At 42.0% G+C, this 18,405-nt stretch overlaps 1 protein-coding gene across 1 annotated transcript in view; it reads right to left on the bottom strand.

Moving 5' to 3' along the window:
* Nucleotides 1-6,547: 6,547 nt before the first annotated feature.
* GRIN2B (glutamate ionotropic receptor NMDA type subunit 2B) overlaps nt 6,548-18,405 on the bottom strand; it is a 400,284-nt gene continuing 388,426 nt past the window's right edge. The window contains exons 9-12 of the mRNA XM_007944474.2: nt 17,144-17,304; nt 14,814-15,001; nt 11,138-11,376; nt 6,548-8,395 (exon numbers count right to left, since the gene is read on the bottom strand). Of these exons, the coding sequence (XP_007942665.1) occupies nt 6,548-8,395; nt 11,138-11,376; nt 14,814-15,001; nt 17,144-17,304 (2,436 nt within the window). The remainder of the gene's footprint in view (nt 8,396-11,137; nt 11,377-14,813; nt 15,002-17,143; nt 17,305-18,405) is intronic.

The following is an 18,405-nucleotide window of genomic DNA, read 5'->3' as shown; positions in this document are numbered from 1 at the left end:
GGATATTATCTTTGACTCATATCCTGAAACCAGAAAAGGATTAAACCTGCATATATAAATAATACATATTTATGCACATCCACATATAAATAATAATGCATACATTTAAATACCTTATACTTACACAGTCGTATGTTATATGTGGACATTTAATACACTTCATTTTAAAATCTTTTATATCCTTCACAGCAGCTGCCCAGGGCATACTATGTGCTCAATAGACCTTGGTTTAACTGAGCTAACATATTTAACTAGAGCTTTTATTTATTCTCTCCCACATAGTGCTAGAATCTGCTCCACTCCCTAAAACATAACACTAAAATAATTACAAGTAAAGAGAGTTCAGGTTTAAAATGTGGAAAAAACAAATATTTAAAATAATAAAGTTTCATAATGGACTGTCATGTTGTGCTTCTTAAGTGTACCCTTAATCCTGGCACTGAGTTTCATTTCTTCTACCTTTGCCAAAAATATATTCTACACACAGAGTTTCTGGTTACCAGGCATTCCACTCAGCTCCTTTGCTTTCTACCTGCAGCTCTCATCAGAAGCCCTCACCCTCATAATCATACCAGGAATCATGTTTTAAGTATGGAATGGCACCCAAAACACACTGTGATGTGTGCTGAGATGGATACAAATGGGCCCAGTGGAAGAGAAATGTAGAAGATTCCTAACTTTCCCCATTAACTCCCTTACTGCTACCCTAACCAATCTCTCAGAGCAAAGTTCTTGTTCCTTGTTCCAGTATTGTAAATTAGAGACCTTAAACTTGGCCAGTGTCCCCAAGCATGGAAATAACACTGACTTGCAGCTATGGTTTTTGGTAATCACTTTAGTTATGGGAGTAGATGAGTCGATACATTCTAAGTCATAGAACTCCTCAACCTTGTTCTACCAGAATCCAGACAGGAATAGGGCCTAGGACCTTATTTGGTTTTGGACTCCTGTGTATTTGAGACAGTGTCGTCGGAATAGGATGAGAGTGGAGGTATATTCAGATAACCACTGACTTAATTTAATTAATGGAATTTTAGACTCTAGTTTTTAGACTCCACAATTTGAAGTTCTTTTACTGAACAATCTGCCTCCCAAACATCTGGTAGGTCTGAAAAAGAATTGCTCCACAGGTTAAGTAGCACCTCGTAGCCAAGTGGCTCCTTAATAGTTAGTATGTGTCAGGATACTTTGGTGCCCCTATGGAAGTGGGGAGGTACACAAAATAGAGCAACTCAGCTAGCTGGAAGATTAAGAGAACTGGGACAGGGAACAGATAATGACAGTAACTTTTAATTATAATATTAATTGGCTCTTTCTAGTTGCCTACTCAATAACCTGTACTGGAGGAGAAACAGTCTTCCATTTTCTATAGAGTTACATTCCTTAACCTACCTCAAAAGGTATTTAATTTATAAATTCATAAACTACACACTCATCTCAATGGTTATTGAAAATAACTCCTCAGTAGGAGTCCAATGTCTGTGTCACATTAGCCTTAAATAAAAATGAAAAATGAAATACATATGTGTTTATGTTTTTATACTCTACAATCTGTATCCTTGCCCCATACTCTGTAACTCTTAGTGTTCCAACCTTTCTCTCTTGTCTCTTGCTCCACAACTAATTCCCAGGAAAAGGGATGGTAATTCTAATGGATGTAAATGCCTAATATGGCTTAGTATGTCACCTTTCCTGGGATTATCCTCATTTAAATGACAGATAAGCAGCTCAATGCTAAAGGAATAAATCTGTGGAGGAAGCCAGTAGTTGGAGTGGGGTGGGAATGAAAGGGGAAAGTCTTGCCCAAACCTCTGAAATCATACAATGAACCATATACCATTTGTAAGGCCAGACTCACTCAAGTATAACTGTCTACCTTCTTCTCCAAAAAGAGTTCCTTAGACAGGCAGAACATTCTCTGACACTCATGTGAAGAAAGCAAATGCTCTGCAAAAACATTTGACAGTCCACTGAGCACACATCCCCTATATGGCTTTGGGCTTAGAGAGCATGTAAAATTATGGCCGCAATACCTGGAAACACAGAATTATTCATCAATAGCACATCTATGTCTACATCTGAATCATTCCTGACACATCAAAACAAACATGCACAGGGTGTCAACCAGTGAAAGAGCTTATTATTATATGAGAAAGTTAGGAATTAAAACAATAAAATGAGTTCTGGAATAGCTTTTTCCAAAGGCCACTGCCCAAACAATCCAGGCAGGCTATAGTGTTCCCAATTCTTGAACTGAGTAAAAACCAACCAACCAACCAAAAGGAAAGCCCAGTTCTTAAATGAGATGTGCAGGTGACCAGCACACTGCAGTTGTGGTAATACAGTTTCTTTACCTCCCACAGAGAAAATGTACCCTTGGGAAACCTAATGGCTGTGGAAGACTGGGTGGGTGATATTCACTTAATTATATAAACAGAACTCCTATTTTATCACATTACACATGCGTTTTGGCACTACTGACACCACCAACATTTAATGGAATTATCTGGGATATTTTCCACCCAATCACAACATGGCTGTGGCCAGTATAGGGAAATACACAAAAAGACATTTCCCAAGTTCTGGCTGAGGATACACAGTGACATACTTTGAAAGAACAAGATCCACTGTACATGCATCACTCTGAAGGGTGTGCACATTCTTGACTCAGGCAAATTCAAGGTACAGATAGAGGTTGGTGGGAATGCGAAGATTTAAGTGTTGCCAATGAAAGAAATAATACAGGATCACGACCACCAACTCCCCTTCCATAGTGGAAGGGAATGACAGAGAGTAAAAAAGGAGATAAAGCATGGATTCTGGGGGAAAAAAAGAGAGAGAAAGAGTGAGAACTATATGCTTCTGAGGGTGACTAGAATCTCTCACTTTTGGATGGATTGGGTCTTTGTTTGGACCTATCCATGGTATAGATGGGACTTACTGCTGAATTGATCCTTATGCATTTGGCCTGGTATTTTGGAATTAAGTAATGTCTAGAACTTTAAGCTTTCTCGAGGAGGTCATGAATGTCTTACCTGGTCCCAATTCAAACATCCAGTTGAATAAAAGTGACCAACTGGGGCCAAATAAGCAGTTCAGAAAAATGAAATTATCCAGCTAACAGCTTCTGCAGATGGTAGGGTAGCAAAAAAATGTAATGTCGTATGCTAGGTAAATGGATTTAGAAATTTCATCCTGTGGAAAAGAGATTGAGAGGCTGCCACCCTTCACAAAGCCAATGGTGCAGCAGAAGAAATTCTATTTGTCTGGTTAACCTGAGGTCAGGTTCTGAATACCTGGCTCTAGGCAAATAGCACCTTCCTGCTGGCAGAAATGAGGACAAGGCAAATATACACCCAGATTGGTAGTGCCCCTCAAAGGCACACCCTTTTACCTCTAGAACTAACTTTCTCAACTTTTCTAAGAGAAAAATCTGGCCACTGAGTTTTGAGCAGATCTGATGATCTTTTCTAGAAAAGTATGTGAATTTATAAGACATGTAAACCAGATAGTACATGTCTCAAAAAGTAGAGTGAGAGCACATTTTCTGTGTGTGTTTGCAGTGTTGATTTCTAAGGGGTGAGGGAGGGAATAGGAGAGGAAGAAAGAGTCAGACAGGATTGTTAACCATCACAGGGGGCTGCTGGGAGATTTCTCAGGAAGGAGTTTCCTGAAATCTCTCAGTCACACCAAGAATGGTAGGTTAATTTAACATCAATTGTCTTAAGCTCTTTTGGGAAATGTTCCTACCCTACATTCTGACAGTGAAAATATAATGCCACCAGTTTGACTTTGCAAAGGAATGTTGATAACCTACGGTCTACTTCAAAGATAGGAGCTAGACCCAGGGTTTTCTTAGAGTCAAATTGGACTCTGTACAAAGCTTAGGCCAAAGCACATGAACACTTTTCATACCCTAATGAGAAGATGGCAGGAGTAAGGGGTAGGGGAGTTGGGTCAAGGACACAGGTTACTTTTTCCTGGCTTTTCTACTACAGTGGTCTTCATCTTCATCCACTGTTCTCAGACACCCTGAAGCAAGAGCCATACAAAACAATTCCCCAAATGGAAAATGAAAACTCATAACAAAACACTTTTCCCCTTCATTCCCATCCCACCCCACTCCCTCCAGCCCAACACCCTGAATACTCACAAGAGAACACTTTATCTATACAAAATTAATTAAAAAACAAAATATTTACATATGAAATAAACACCATCTTGATTTCTGTCACCAATGGAGACTGACAGAGCCCCCTTTGTTCTAGATTGCTGTTCGCTAGGTTAGTTGGTTTGGTTGCTTTTATTTTATTTTATTTTAAAAGGGTGAGGTAAGAGGAAGAGTGAGGGGATGAGCCCCTGACTCTTGTGCAGAGTCAGGGTGAAGCAATGTTTATATGGCCCTTCTCCTTCTTCCTCCTGGCGATGCCTCATGCCCTCTGTCCTCTCTCTCAAAGTCTGTCCTTGAATCTAAGGTAAAGCACTCCGTGCTCCTCTCTCCAAATCTGTGAGAGGTTCAGCCCCTTGCCCCCAGGTTCATTTTAGAAAGAAAACAAAGCTTTACAAGGCCTTCAGTTGGCTTTAAAATGAAAGATACTGAGGTAAAAATCAAGGAAGAAGGTGGAGGACAGCAGTCAAGGGCGGGATGAGGGAGGGTAGTGAGTCAGGGCAAACAGGAAGGCAAAGAGCAGCCCTGGAGGGTGAGACTTGAAGAGACATGGCAGCTTCCTTCCAGAGGAGGATGAGCACCTTTCTGGTTTATGTGTCCTGTGTGCAACAATGGCGATCCTGCCGTCAAGCTTCTAAACAGACCCGGGGCTCTTTGGTTGCCACCCTGTTAAGGGGAGGATAGCAGGACAGTGGAACTGACCCATAAAATACCCCTACCCCAAGTTTCAGGACAGGCAGTGACAAATATTTATTTCCCTTCTCAAGTTTTCAACTTTAAATGAAGGGAGCATCACATTGACCAGTAACCTCATCCCTGGAGTTTTATCATCTTTAATCTTGCAATCTGAGAGGGAAGGGAGGTGTTGCAGGAAGGCAGAAGGGCTTCAACCATGAGTGTTCACACTGGGCTTAATAACACATTCCCAGGAAGCTACACCCAACTAGGCTGCAGGAGAGTTCCTCCCCTCCTGCCCTCTCCCCCACTTCCAAATTTCTCCCCTTCTCTCCATGCCTCCTGAGCTATACTCTTGGAGGCAAGTTCATCTTTCCTAACTGTTTATTCCATATCAGTTGTAACCAATTCTGGGGGAACAAGTCTGCTCTCCTCGTTCTAGGTTAAGTAAGAAGGGATCAAAGCATTGAAAACATCCCCCTCTCTCACTTATCCTACCACAAAACTGCTCCCCAGTTCTTCAAAACTTTACGAAGCTTTTTCTCACACCTCTTGGCCAGCTGAGGGTCTGAAAAGCTCAAGAGAGCTTTATAGAATCTTTTGCTATCAATGTGAGCAAAAGACTCTTGGCTGCTCTATTCCCCTTTAGCCTTCCTGGAAAGTTATTTACCAAACTGGTTGAAACTACTGACAATCACTGAGAAATCATTTTTGTATCTACTATTGAAGGGCTGCTCACCACTTTCTTGTCTAGAGTACAGAATCATCATTATTAAAAACATCTCTTCTCCTCACTCAGGAAGGGTGAAAGGGACAGCCAGTCAAAATTCAGGTAACATATGACCATCTCTGTTTATATATAAGCCAAAATAAGCAAATTGCTTGGGGATATTGAAAGAAACAACATAATGAGTCAAGGTTGCCTTGTCTATTTTTATAGGCACCTGACTACACCTGTATGCAGGTGTACATGGACACATGTACAATCCATCCACTCTTATCTCCAATGCACTAAGGGACACTAGTATGATGTCCTTTCTAGACTGTGCAGAAATCATGCCTTCAGCAATGACCTTTCCTTGCAGTTCACCACTAATGAGCCCCATGAAGTTGAAGCAAACATGTTTTGGCTTATATATAAACACACATGGCCTTCTACCCTCTGCTTGGTATAATCCCTAGACAGATGTTACCTAGGCAACAAGAATTTAGCAAAAGCCCCTTTTTATGCATGAGCATTATGCTAAATGGTTTCCTCAGATGCTTTCGCTTCCTCACTGAAACATAAAGATCAGTTGTGGAAGAGCCTCTCCTGTGCTCATGTGGCCTCCTTCTGCTTCTCCTAGCTTCACTCAAAGTGGGTAGCAAGGAGCCCTTCAGTGCTAGGTGGAAGCTTGTCTCCAGTCACTTTCTTTCTCCACTCCACCCTCTCCTATTGAGAAAGCCCATTTCATCCTATCATAGGAATAGGAATGGCTGACAGATGGGGGAAGGAGAAGAACTGTGAAAGGGAGGAGAGATGGTGCTGGTCACCGGGGTTGCCCTCAGTAGGAATCAGAACTCCAGGAACCCATAAGTAAATTAAAACAACAAGAAGGAGCAAATGGGAACCAAGTCCACCCCTGTCACCCTCCATGACATGCGCACCACACGACCCAAAGTCCTACTCTTCCCATACCCACCTTAACCCCTCTCTTCCCTCACTCAGACATCAGATTCAATACTAGAAAGTTTCTCATAAACATGCCCATTGCTGGAGCCATTGAAAGCCCTGGGGTTTTTGTTGTTAGGCACACAGGGGTTGGACTGGTTCCCTATACAGATGTCCTTCTGGAAACGGCCTGGCACAGCCCCATGAAGGGCTGAGACCACTGGCTTGTTGGTGACAAGGGCCCGGAAGTCCGGCCTGGCTTTTGGCGCCCCCGCCACCGTGGGCTGCCTGAAGAAGTAGGATTTGCTGCCATGGAGCAAGCACTGGTCATCCCCAAAAGTGGGGATGAAAGGGTTTTGCGTGACCCGGTCAGGATAGAGCGACTTGCTGAGCATGTAGCCGCTGCCGGGGTTGTTGTGGTGGTGGTGTCCGGCAGTGGGCACTGAGGACTTGTTGTTGGCAAAGGTGCTCTCACCAGCTGGCATCTCAAACATGTGGGCATAGGGACTCCCATCCAGGAAACGACCCTTGTCTTTCAGGCTCACGCTGCGCGGGGCCAAGGCGGCTTCTTCCTTCTGTAGGTCCACGAAGGTGTCGTAGGAGTGCTGCCGGCGCAGTTTGTTTCGGTTCTTCTTCTGAGCCTTGGAATTAGTTGGGCTCTGAGGATACTTGGTGGTGGAGGCATTTGATGTCACTGCCACAGGGGCAGCTGGCTGGTCCAGTTCCTGCAGGGAGTTGTCCTCGCTGATGTCATACAGGTTACCTGCCTTCTTGCAAGCCTCACATCGGATGCACGCCTGCCTGCCCGAGTTCTGTCCTGTCACCGTTGTGGTGTAGTTGTGCAGCTTTGAGGGGCAGCTGCGGCAGAAGTTGCCCCCAGACCGGTCCTCCCAATCCACATTGGTCAGGTTTTTCTCCCAAGGCGCTGGCACACCACTGACTACGCTGTGTTTGTCGCCCTTGAGGTGTGACCTGTTTGTACAAGGCCCTCCTCCACTGACTGAGTCGCGCTTAAAGTCATCACCCCGCTCCTTGTAGATATCTGTCAAGTCTACGTGCTCCCAATGAGGTGAGTTCTCCTTTGTTCGGAACTGGTCCAGGTAGAAGTCTCGTAGCCCTTCTTTGTCCCTGAAGTAGCGCTTGTGGTCTGGGGAGCAGGGTGGCCGGCGGCGGTAGGCCAGCTCGATCTCATCAAATTCCCGTCGTGACTTGGCTGAGGCTGGCCGCTTCTTCAAGCTGTCCTTATATTGCTGCTTACGCCTCTTGGCAGCATTGCCTTCAATGTTTCCATAGGTGACAGTGTGGGTTGAGATGTCAGAGACATCGGAGCGAATCAAATCATCATGACCGCTGTAGCGGTCACTCTTGAAGGAGAACTTGCCATATAGGTCACTTAGCTGGCTGTGTTTGGAGGAGGGTAGGCCAATGTCCAAGGGCTTCTTGCTGATGGACCTTGGCTGGGTAGTGAAGGGTGGGTTGTCACAGTCATAGAGCCCATCAATGGAGCTGGTACTACCGATGCTGTGGGGTCGGTGGTGGTGGTGATAGTGATCTTGGTACACATTGCTGTCCTTCAGCTGTAGGTTACCAAAAGTTCTCTCCACCTCACTGATGTAGTCACTGAAGAGGTTCTCTTCACAGGGTGGGTTGTTGTAGGATTTACAGTCAGAATGTGTGAAGCTGCGGCGGTGCTCGGAGATGTCGTAGACAGATGATTCACGTCGGATGAAGTCCAGGGCACTCTGTGGGGAGCCATTCACACCAGACAAGTTAGCCATGTTCTTGGCTGTGCGGAGGAGGCGCAGGATGTTGGAATGAGTGTTGTTCATGGTTGCGGTAGGGGAATTCATTACTGATTGGCGCTCTTCAATAGCCACTCCATGAATGCAGCTGTAGATACCCTGAAACAAGAAGTGTGTAGGACAGATTAGGTCTCTGGTGGGGCTAAAATTGACCATAAAGAATACTATCCCCTTCTACCAATTACCTAACTGGATAAGAAGTCAGGGAAAACATGAAGCAGACAGTCTAACATATTCAAGAAAGATATGGCTACAAGCTTACTTGATTATCTCTCTGAATTTAACGAGTTTCATATAATGATCCAAGGTCAATGACTTGATGAAATTTAGGTAAGCTATCAGAGACAGTACATGTCTACATCAAATGTGACTTGAGCAAATAGGTAGAAATCACAAGTTACTTGGTGTAGCCATGCACCCTTTCGGCCTGCCTAAACTTAATCAGATCACTGACCTTAGCTCAGCATATGAAATGTGTCTTGACTCCACCACTGACTTACATTGATTTTCCTTTCACATCTTAAAAATGAGGCCATGGCACTTTCAATTTGACTTTTCTCTAAGTATGTTTCATTCTTGGCCAGGCTCTCCCTAGAAGGTGGTAAAGATGGCTGGCCAACAGTCTTGAAGTGCTTACCCCTCAGTAGGAGAAACTCTCTTTCTCAATGGCATTAACCAAACGCCTGTGGCTGCCTCTCATTGCATTTCACAGGGCCATGTGCTGTCCTGCATGAATCACTATGAAGGAATGTATATGGTGATATATAATATTGCATTTTTGTGTTTTTTCCTCCTAAATATAAAACATGTCATACTAAAAAATAATGAGGCCATGCTATCAACCCACAGTGAAAAATATCATCAGCCTCTTGGGAATCAATGACAATGCTTTACAGATGTTGAGGCTGTTAGCTGTGGCTGACCACCCTTGGCTGACAGTAAGCATGGGGAAGCTCAGGAGCTCGTAACTGCCATTCTTCTCCAGTCCTGAAAAATGTGAGAAGCTTTTAGAATTCTGGCCACTAAATAACAGCTGAGCAGTTCTCTTCATGAGCCAAGCATGAACTACATTCATGAAGAGAATTAGGAAGCCCTGGGGTCAAAGAAGGATTTTTTTCCCCTGCTGTGCCCCGTACTGTGAGAGGGAAGAATTAGGACAATTATCAAGTACTAAATAGGAATTATTAATTCTCTTGTTGAATTTTCTTATTCATTCTCTCTTTAACACCTCTTTTCCATCTTATGCTTTCTCACTAACCTAGCATCATCATAAATAATTAATGTCTTAACAAATTAGTATTGATTAAGAACTCCCTGTGTACAGCTTCTTGTACAGGGCCTTTGAAAAACATGATCCAAGAGAGGTAACAGGTTAGGTTCTGTGAGGGTCCACTAGATTCAACTCTAAAGAGCAACCAAAGTCGGCTAATATCTTACTCCCTGCCTTGAAAGGTGGACAAACTTGGAATTTTTCTTCTTGGTTAAAAAAAAAATTGTTTGAATTGTATTTTGGAAATTTATTTTGAGAGGCAAGTTACCTAGTGGGTGGGGATAAAAGGAAAGAAGGGTAGAAAGGAGAATGGGGGCTAAATGGGAAAGAAGAAAGGGATTTAGAGGAGGTGAGCCTCATTGTCCCAGAAGGTATCAGCAAAATATAAGATCAGTAAGGTAGGGTCATTTTACTTTCTTCCCTATTTCTCTTTTCTAATCCTTCTTGATTATGGCAAGGAGAAAATGTCAAGCATTTTCCATCTATAGAGACACTTACTATGTCTAAGGGCTGTGAATGGGATTTCTATTGCAGGTCACCATTTTCCATTGCTTCTGCCCTCACCTTATCAGGAATCAAGGCTACCCAGTGAAACAACGTGGCTCAGGGACTATAAGTACCAAAAGTTCCATCCTCCTGCTCTGGTGTTACTGAATGGCCTGAATCAACTCACAGCCAGACAGGAAATGGAGAAATCATTCTCCATCAGTAAAATACCACAGGAAAATGATGAAAAGATGAAACAATTTTATGAGAAATCCATTTTCTTACATAAGTCCAGTGGAGTTGAAGTTGGCCACAGCTGAATTGTGGATTTGTATTCTAAAGGGACTTTTGAGTTCACCTCTGGTGACCAAGTCTTTTAACTTATTCACAAAATCAAGACAAACCTATTTTTCTTTTTTGACTCTTCCCTGTGACCCTCAATTCATATTTTAAGCCGTACTTCTAATGTTTCACTTTGTGCGAGAAACAAAGGAGAGACCTCAATAAAGAATGACTTAAGAGTTATATATTTGCTACAACTGGAGATGCTTCTGGAATTTAAATTTCTCATGGGTCAGGACTTATTTCTGAAGATTCTGTTAAGCTCTTTAACGTTGCACTACTCACATGGCTAAACTATAAAGTAGAACAGTGAAGCCACTGATAATGTAGTGTTGTATGTTAGAATAAGAGAGATAAATTCCATTTCACTATTTAAATACAAATGTGATTTTTTAAAAAAGGATTAAATGATTAATACATCCTATACAAAATTAACTAATCGTGATGAAAAGCATTTGGGAAAAAGCCAAATTTTCCATTTTGATAGATCTGCCAGTTCTTATTGAGAACCAAATGTCCAAACCCCACACAGAAAGCTGTTTCTTGAAGGAAAAATATTATCACTTGGTTTTTGAGCCACTTAGAATTGTATCACACAGACTCCTGATGAAATGTAAATCATGTGGTCCCTTGCTTTAGCAATCTAAGCCTGGAGTTAGTGCCCTCCTGGGTCTCTGAGCTTTACACACTGCTAGGATAAGCTCTCCTGAATAAGCTGTAGGCATCTAAATCTAAGCACTTACTCTGCTGATGGAGAAGACCATGCCAGGCTTGCCAGAACAGACACCCATAAAGCAGTGCCGGAACTGCCAATAGAAGAGGTGCTCGCAGATGAAGGTGATGAGGCTGAGAGCCATGGCTGCCCCCAACATATAGAAGACTCCTGCCATGTTGTCAATGTCCAGCTGGCTGCTCATGACCTCATTCTTCTCATTGTGGCAAATGCCAGTGAGCCAGAGAGCTTCTAGCTCCTCCATCTCCCCTGGAGACAGGGCAGAGAAAAAACACAGATAGAGATGAGAGGCGAGGAACAGACAGGAAGGGAAAAGGGGATTTGGAAAGGAGAAAGGAAAATTGAGAAAGACATGGATGACAAGGAAAGAGATAAGGAGACATAAAGAAAGAGAACAAATAGAGAGAGTTAACAGTAATTTTATTATTACCAGTATACCATTAATTCACCAATGTATGCATTCAGCAAGTATTCACTGAAAACTTAATTGGGTGTGGCCTGGGATGCAAAGACATGAGACACAGACTCTTCTCTCCATTATCTATCCAGTGTAAATTAGTATATAAATAATCAGTAGGAAAAGCACAAAAGTTCAAATTAGTGACAGCTATTTTGTAGCCAGTTTTTATGAGGGAGATACGATTTAAAGGTGGGGATGGCAGACAGGTGAATTTTAATTTATATTGTACACGAAGGCACATCATGCAGCAGGACTAGCATAAGCAATGTCAGGAAGGTGGGAAAATACAAAGCTGAATTTTAAAAAGTTGATGTAAGATTGCTGAGGGCTTAAGTAGGGCTTGAGTATCAGACTAAGCACTTTGCACTTTACTTTATACACAGTAGGGAAAAACACGATCAAACAAATGATTCAGAAGACTACTCTTAAAACTATGCAAAGCAGATTGTGGTGCTGGGGGAAGAAGACCAGAGACAGGCTGTATGTTCACGTGTCCACAAGAGCATGAAAGAAAAGATTTGGAGAACCCCTACCCATTGGTAGCATAGTGCCTAAGGCATTTGACTGCTAACCAGAAGGCTGGTGGTTCAAACCCACCAGTCACTCCTCAGAAGGAAGGTTGGGCAATCTACTTCCTTAGTGATATTGCCTCGGAAACTCAAGGAGGGGTCACTATGAGTCAGGTGTGACTCCACGGCACACAACAACAACAACATCAACCCATTACTGAGAGTTGTTCTTTACTGAGCCAAATACCACTTCCTAAGACTTTACAGAAGCTCTGGTTCTCATTCTAATCCCTTAAGATAATCGGCTCTGTGTTACACAAAGAGAGTGAGGTAACAATGAACAGTCTAGTAGGACAAAGAATTGGCTCCCTGTACATTTAACACTGAAAGTAGGAGAACTAGAGATAAAGAATGAGGGGCTGGCCAGAGGGAGGAGAGAGTTTTTTTTTCTTTTTTTTTTCAAAAGAGGAATGGAGGGGAGAGGGAGGCAGAAAGAGAGAAAGAAGATGAGGAGGAAGAAGAAGAGAATGGAGGAAGAGAGGGAGGGACTGAGATTCCCTAGGGGGCCTCAGCTTTAGTGATCTCTTGTTGAAGAGGAAAATACAAATATTAAGAGCAAAGGGGAGTAAGCTCAGATAAAATAAAGCCACCATATTCAGACCTGCCTCCTTTTAATACTTCTTTAAGGAAGTACTGATTAATCCAATCCCTAATGAAGTTTCAATATTCTTTATACATGTCACTGGATACTAGGAATTAAAAAGGCAGAAATCCTAGGCAAAAGAAAAATGAAATAAACCATGTGATTGATCTAGAATCCACCTAATGCTAAACAAACAAAATTCTGAAAATCTCATTAAGAAAACTGCCTTTTCCAACAGATCCAAAAATTTGGACAAAAATTTGAACTTTTTTGCATCATCTGACCAGTGTTTCAGCAAATTTTGCATATCATCCCTACTGCTGCTCTTCCTCCCAGAGAAGGGCTCCGTTATTGCCTTTAAGTGGCTGCTACATTAAAATTACAGAAGCTCTTATACCAAAATGGCTTATTAACACTCCAGCTACCACCCCTCCTGTTTTCAATGTTAATCGAACAACTTTTTAACTCATTTCTTCAATCAAACTACAATTTTTCTAACTAGTGGAGCAGGCAACTTCACCTGAAGCCTAAAAATCCAGCTGTGCTCTTCAGCCTCTTATCTCTTTCCTAATAGCAAAGATTCTGCAGAAATAATTTAGAGAACCACTTGGCTGATGGCCTGTGGGGCCAAGTAGAGTCAGGGAGCTCATCCATAACTGGATTAGTTTCTGCAAAGCTAACAGGAAGAGTAGGTACTTTTGACAGTAAACTTAAGAGGGATGCAGAAGAAATGCTTATAAGGAGATGCTGTTGTTGTTGTTATGTGCTGTCAAGTTGGACCCAACTCATAATGACCCCTCCTTGGGTTTCCAAGGCAGTATCACTATGGGAGTAGATTGCCCCATCTTCCTTCTAAGGAGTGGCTGGTGGGTTTGAACCACCAGACTTCTGGTTAGCAGTCAAGTGCCTTAGCCACCATGCTACCATATAAGGCTATAAGAGGTGCCATTTTCTCAAAGCAAGATGGTTATTCAGCCTTCTGTTCTGCTAGAGTGACAATAAAACAAACAAACAAATAAAACAGTTGACACTGAGTCAATTCTGACTCATGGTGACCTCATGTGTATCAGAGCAGAACTGTGCTCCATAGGGTTTTCAGTGGCTGATATTTTAGAAGTAGATCGTCAGGGCTTTCCTCTGAAGTGCCTCAGAGTGGACTTAAACCTCTAACCGTTTGGTTAGTAGCCAAGTGCATTAACTGTTCATCCCACTCAGGGACTCCTAGAATGACACTATCAAAAACCCAAACCCAAATCATCAAGTTAATTCTAACTCATGGCAACTACATGTGTTAACAGAGTAGAACTGAGTTCCATCATGCTTTCTTGGATGTAAGTTTTGCAAAAGCAAATTGCCCGGCCTTTTGTTCATGGAGCTGCTGGGTGGGTTTGAAATGCCAACCTTTTTATTATTACCTGAACACAAACTGTGTGTACCACCCAGGGACCTACTGTGACATTGTTGTTATTGTTGTCATGTGCCATCGAGTTGGACCCGACACATATCTCTTTGGGTTTCCGAGGCAGTATCACTACAGAAGTAGATTGTCCAACCTTCCTTCCAAGGAGTGGCTGGTGGGTTTGAACCGCCAGCCTTCTGGTTAGCAGTCAAGTGCCTTAGGCACTATGCTACCAGAGCTCCCACTGTGACATTAGGGAGTGTCTTTAAGTATCTGTTTCCTAGCCCTGCCTCTACCTCTTGCAGCTGAAAGAGCAAGGCAGGAGAGTGGAAAGAATGAGTAAATGGCCACAAATTTATTTCTCTGCCCTTTCTCTGGACACTTGAGCAGAGACCTTTCCACTATTCCATCCACTGCTCAAGCCACATATGAGATGACTGCTTTTCATTATCTAATACTGGACTCTCCCATTTTGTCCCTGAAGGTTTCATGATAGCCTGCAATCCCAAAACATACTTCCTTGGCCAATTCCTTTAATCTTCTCCCCCATCCTTCACCCCAAAATCTCATAGTATACTATCTAGAAGTGCTGGGGTTAGAGGAATGGAGCAAGAAGAGGGTTGTATTTTGAACTGGCCATCTGTAAAGTCTGAAAAGGCACTTTCTTTAACTCACCATCTCCAAAGAGCTGTAAGATGGCAAGGTCCACCTGGCGCTTCCACCCCGAATCCTTTTGGATGGCAATGCCATAGCCAGTGGAAGCAAAGACCTTCCCACTGCCAATGGTCACCAACTTGCAGCCCTCATCTCGGCCTGCCATGTAGTTTAGCACTGCTGCATCATAGATGAAGGCATCCAGTTTCCTGTGTAAGAAAGCAGCAAACAAAATTCAGCAGAGACAGTTTGGTACAAAACTACCTATGGGACCATTAATATGAAGCAATAGGTTTCTGGCCAACTATGGGGGAGAATTGGTTCAAAGTAAGGCCTAAATTGGAACTCCACCAGAATCTAAAACCTAAATCCCAGGCTGTTCTTTGTGTGATTGGAAGCTGAAAAGAGTTCTTTGCCTCCCACTGGGAATGATGAGAATGAAAATTGGGCCTGAGGCCAACTCATAAGCTATGTCTAAAAAGAAGGAGTAAAAAAGAATCAATAAAAATAATAACAGAAATAATGAAAAGTAACTATCACAATGATAACAACAAATAGCATGGGTTAGGTTTATATAACATTTTTTATTTCTCAGTCATTACAGTCCAGAGTGGGGATAAGTGTAGGTGTATAAGTTTCAGTGGATGTGCAATGCTATTTTTGTGGTCAGAAATGTTTCAATATTCTGTTGTGCAGCATAAAGGTAGAGATGAGTGGTGCTGGTAGGATGGCAGCATAGGCTTGTGTTAAGAGCAATGTATGTGAAACTAAAAGAAGTCAGATCCCTTACATTCCTAAATGTGTAAGAACCTCATTTTGTAAAGGGCTTTATACTGAAGGAATACATGGGTAAGGGAACAAGACTAGGGGCAAGGGTAGGAAGGCATCAGTCAGTATTTAAAACCAATATTTAAACATATCAAAGGTAGAGAAAAAATTCAGATATAGCCAGACAGAAAATGGAGATGTCTGCAAAAAAACAAGAATGCATCTCCTTCACTTTTTTTAAAAAAGTGCTCCCATTTATTTATTTATTTTTGAGGTGAAATTGGCCCAATGTAAAATCAACCATTTTAAAATGAACAATTCAGTGGCATTAAGTACACTCACAATGCTGTACAATCACCACTACTATTTAGTCGCTTGTTGAGAAAAAGCAAGTGCTTTCTGGGATACCAAAAACCAAACTCACTGCCGTGGAGTCAATCCTGACTCATAGTGACCCCTCCTTGGGTTTCCAAGGTGGTTCACTATGGAAGTAGATTGCCCAACCTTCCTTCTGAAGAGTAGCTGGTGGGTTTGAACTTCCAGCCTTCTGGTCAGCAGTCAAATGCCTTAGGCACAACGCCACCAGAGCTTCACTTTCTGGCAAAGTATGACACAAAACATTTCCCATAAGTCTGTGAGTACCCCATAGAAGGGTGGCACACAGAAAACCACAGCTCTGGCATACTGAGAACTGTGGATATACCAGGAGCAAGACTATTCAAAGTAGTCCTGCCTCCAAACTCAAATCAGAAATCTGCCGTGAGGTTAAGGTGATAAGATTGAGTCTGTCTGTGTTTTAGGTAACTATCTAGATGCTTCTTCCAGACTTGAGCTACAGGGGTATTGAGAAGAGGTATGATTGCTGTTAGTCATTATATAACAAAGGAAACCAGCTACAGGATCCCCTGGCCCTCAAATCACAATACTCATAATGCTCATTCATTTGGGTAAAGATCTCTTGACCTCCAAATTCCAACACTCTAAACTATCTTATTCCAAAGCTGTGGTTCCTGGAGGCCAAATAAATAAAGGGACCAGTATGGGCAGAGCTACCCAAGATGATATATTTGCAGCTCATGAACTCCTTTTAATGAACAAATATCCTCTAGAGTACAGTGCTGGATCCAAAGAATGCTAACAAAAGCTGTAATTGGAGATCAGGTGACATATTCTTACTGTTCATGTCTGAAAACTTTCACTCTTCTTTTATTTCTCCCTTGCCCAGAAGATACCAGAATCATTTTATTTCTTAGTCATCAAGTCTTTATTTTATGCTTAAGGCATGAACTTCATTCCTTCTACTTTTACGTTCTATTTCATTCCTCTTTCATGGCTACATCAGTACAAATAGAAAACAATTTATAAAAAAAATACATAGACATAAATCATTGCATATAGATCTTCGTGTATTGGCCTGAATTATACCATCAAATTGAAAACTGGAAATCCTTAAAGAGTAAATGAAATCTTCTTTGATTTAACTTTGTGTGGCACCAAACGTGGAGCACTGTTACATCTGATTCGATATATGTTTGATAGATGTGAGAAACATAGCAAAGGCTGAGCTTGGAAGCAGTTCTTACCCTGTTTTCAGGGAGAGCAGTGCATCATCTACACCCCTCTGGTTGAACTTTCCCATGTAGGCATGCATTTCTGCATAGTTATTGCGGATATTCCTCTCTGTGCTGCCATTGGGCACAGTCCCAAAGCGGAAAGGGGGTGAGAAGTCATTGGGTCTCTGGAACTGGAGAAGACAGAAAGAAAATGCTTCAGAAAACGCAAAGTGATCTTAAGAGGATTGGTAGATTTATAATGGAAAGGACCTAGCTGTAATTCACCAAATACATTAGCTCTCACTCAGGAGCAGCAACTGCTCTCTGAACCTGGACTTCAGTTCAACTCAACTTAATACATACTGTTGACAGCTTTCTATTTGCCCCACCCTGACTTTAATATACAACCTCTATGTGTCCCTTTTTATGCACATTTTACAATACTAGTGATGATGGGCCAAGAAGGAAAGTGCTGTGAGCTGAACTGCAGTGGACTAGTCCCCTTTATTCCTGAAAACTGTATAAAATCTGCTTCTGAGTCTTTTAACTTAGGGACAGAAATGCACTGTCATTCGAATACTAAGGCCACAGGTCCTTAGTGAAGTGAGCTACATTATACTCCCAAAGACAGTTTGTTAAGAATCAAATAAATGTTTTGCTAGGCATTTTTTTCTTTCATTAAAGCTCATATTCATCTCATATGAGCTGTAGGATATACTATAAAATTAAATATAATTTTGATTATGTTCCTCCCCTTGTTTAAGAACTGTGAGTGGATCGCTAGTGCTTATCATAATAAATTGAAACCTCTCGGATTTCTACCCTTATGACATCAGCTTTATTTCTAGCTATTGCCTGGCAATGAGTAAGTCTGTGTGTTGCTTCCTGAACACATAATTTTGTTTATTTGTATCTTCATGGCCTCATATAATCTGTCTCCTGAACATAAACTCACCTTTCTTTTAGGCCAATTCATGCCCTTTTCAAAATGTAATGCAAATAAATTTCTTTGGGAAACTTGTGGATTCTTTCTTTCATCAAATCTATCCCAAAGTGACTGATCAGTACATGGTGATCTTAGTTTAGACCATTATAACTCACAGTTATAAATTCAAATACTCTAAATGTGCTGGCTAAGTTATGAGAACTAACTTCTGATGCAGTCATAAAGTTTAAGCTCTAGATTGAGACAGATATGGATTGAACACCAGCTCTGCTACTTCCTGTGATGTGACTTTGGGCAAGTAACATAAACTTTCTGTGTATGATCGGCTCATTTGCAAAAACATGAC

Source organism: Orycteropus afer, unplaced genomic scaffold (genome assembly GCF_000298275.1).
Source record: "Orycteropus afer afer isolate SDZICR_OR568_19922 unplaced genomic scaffold, OryAfe1.0 scaffold00126, whole genome shotgun sequence".
Classification (NCBI taxonomy): Eukaryota; Metazoa; Chordata; class Mammalia; order Tubulidentata; family Orycteropodidae; genus Orycteropus; species Orycteropus afer.
This window is presented reverse-complemented; position numbering and strand designations above follow the sequence as displayed.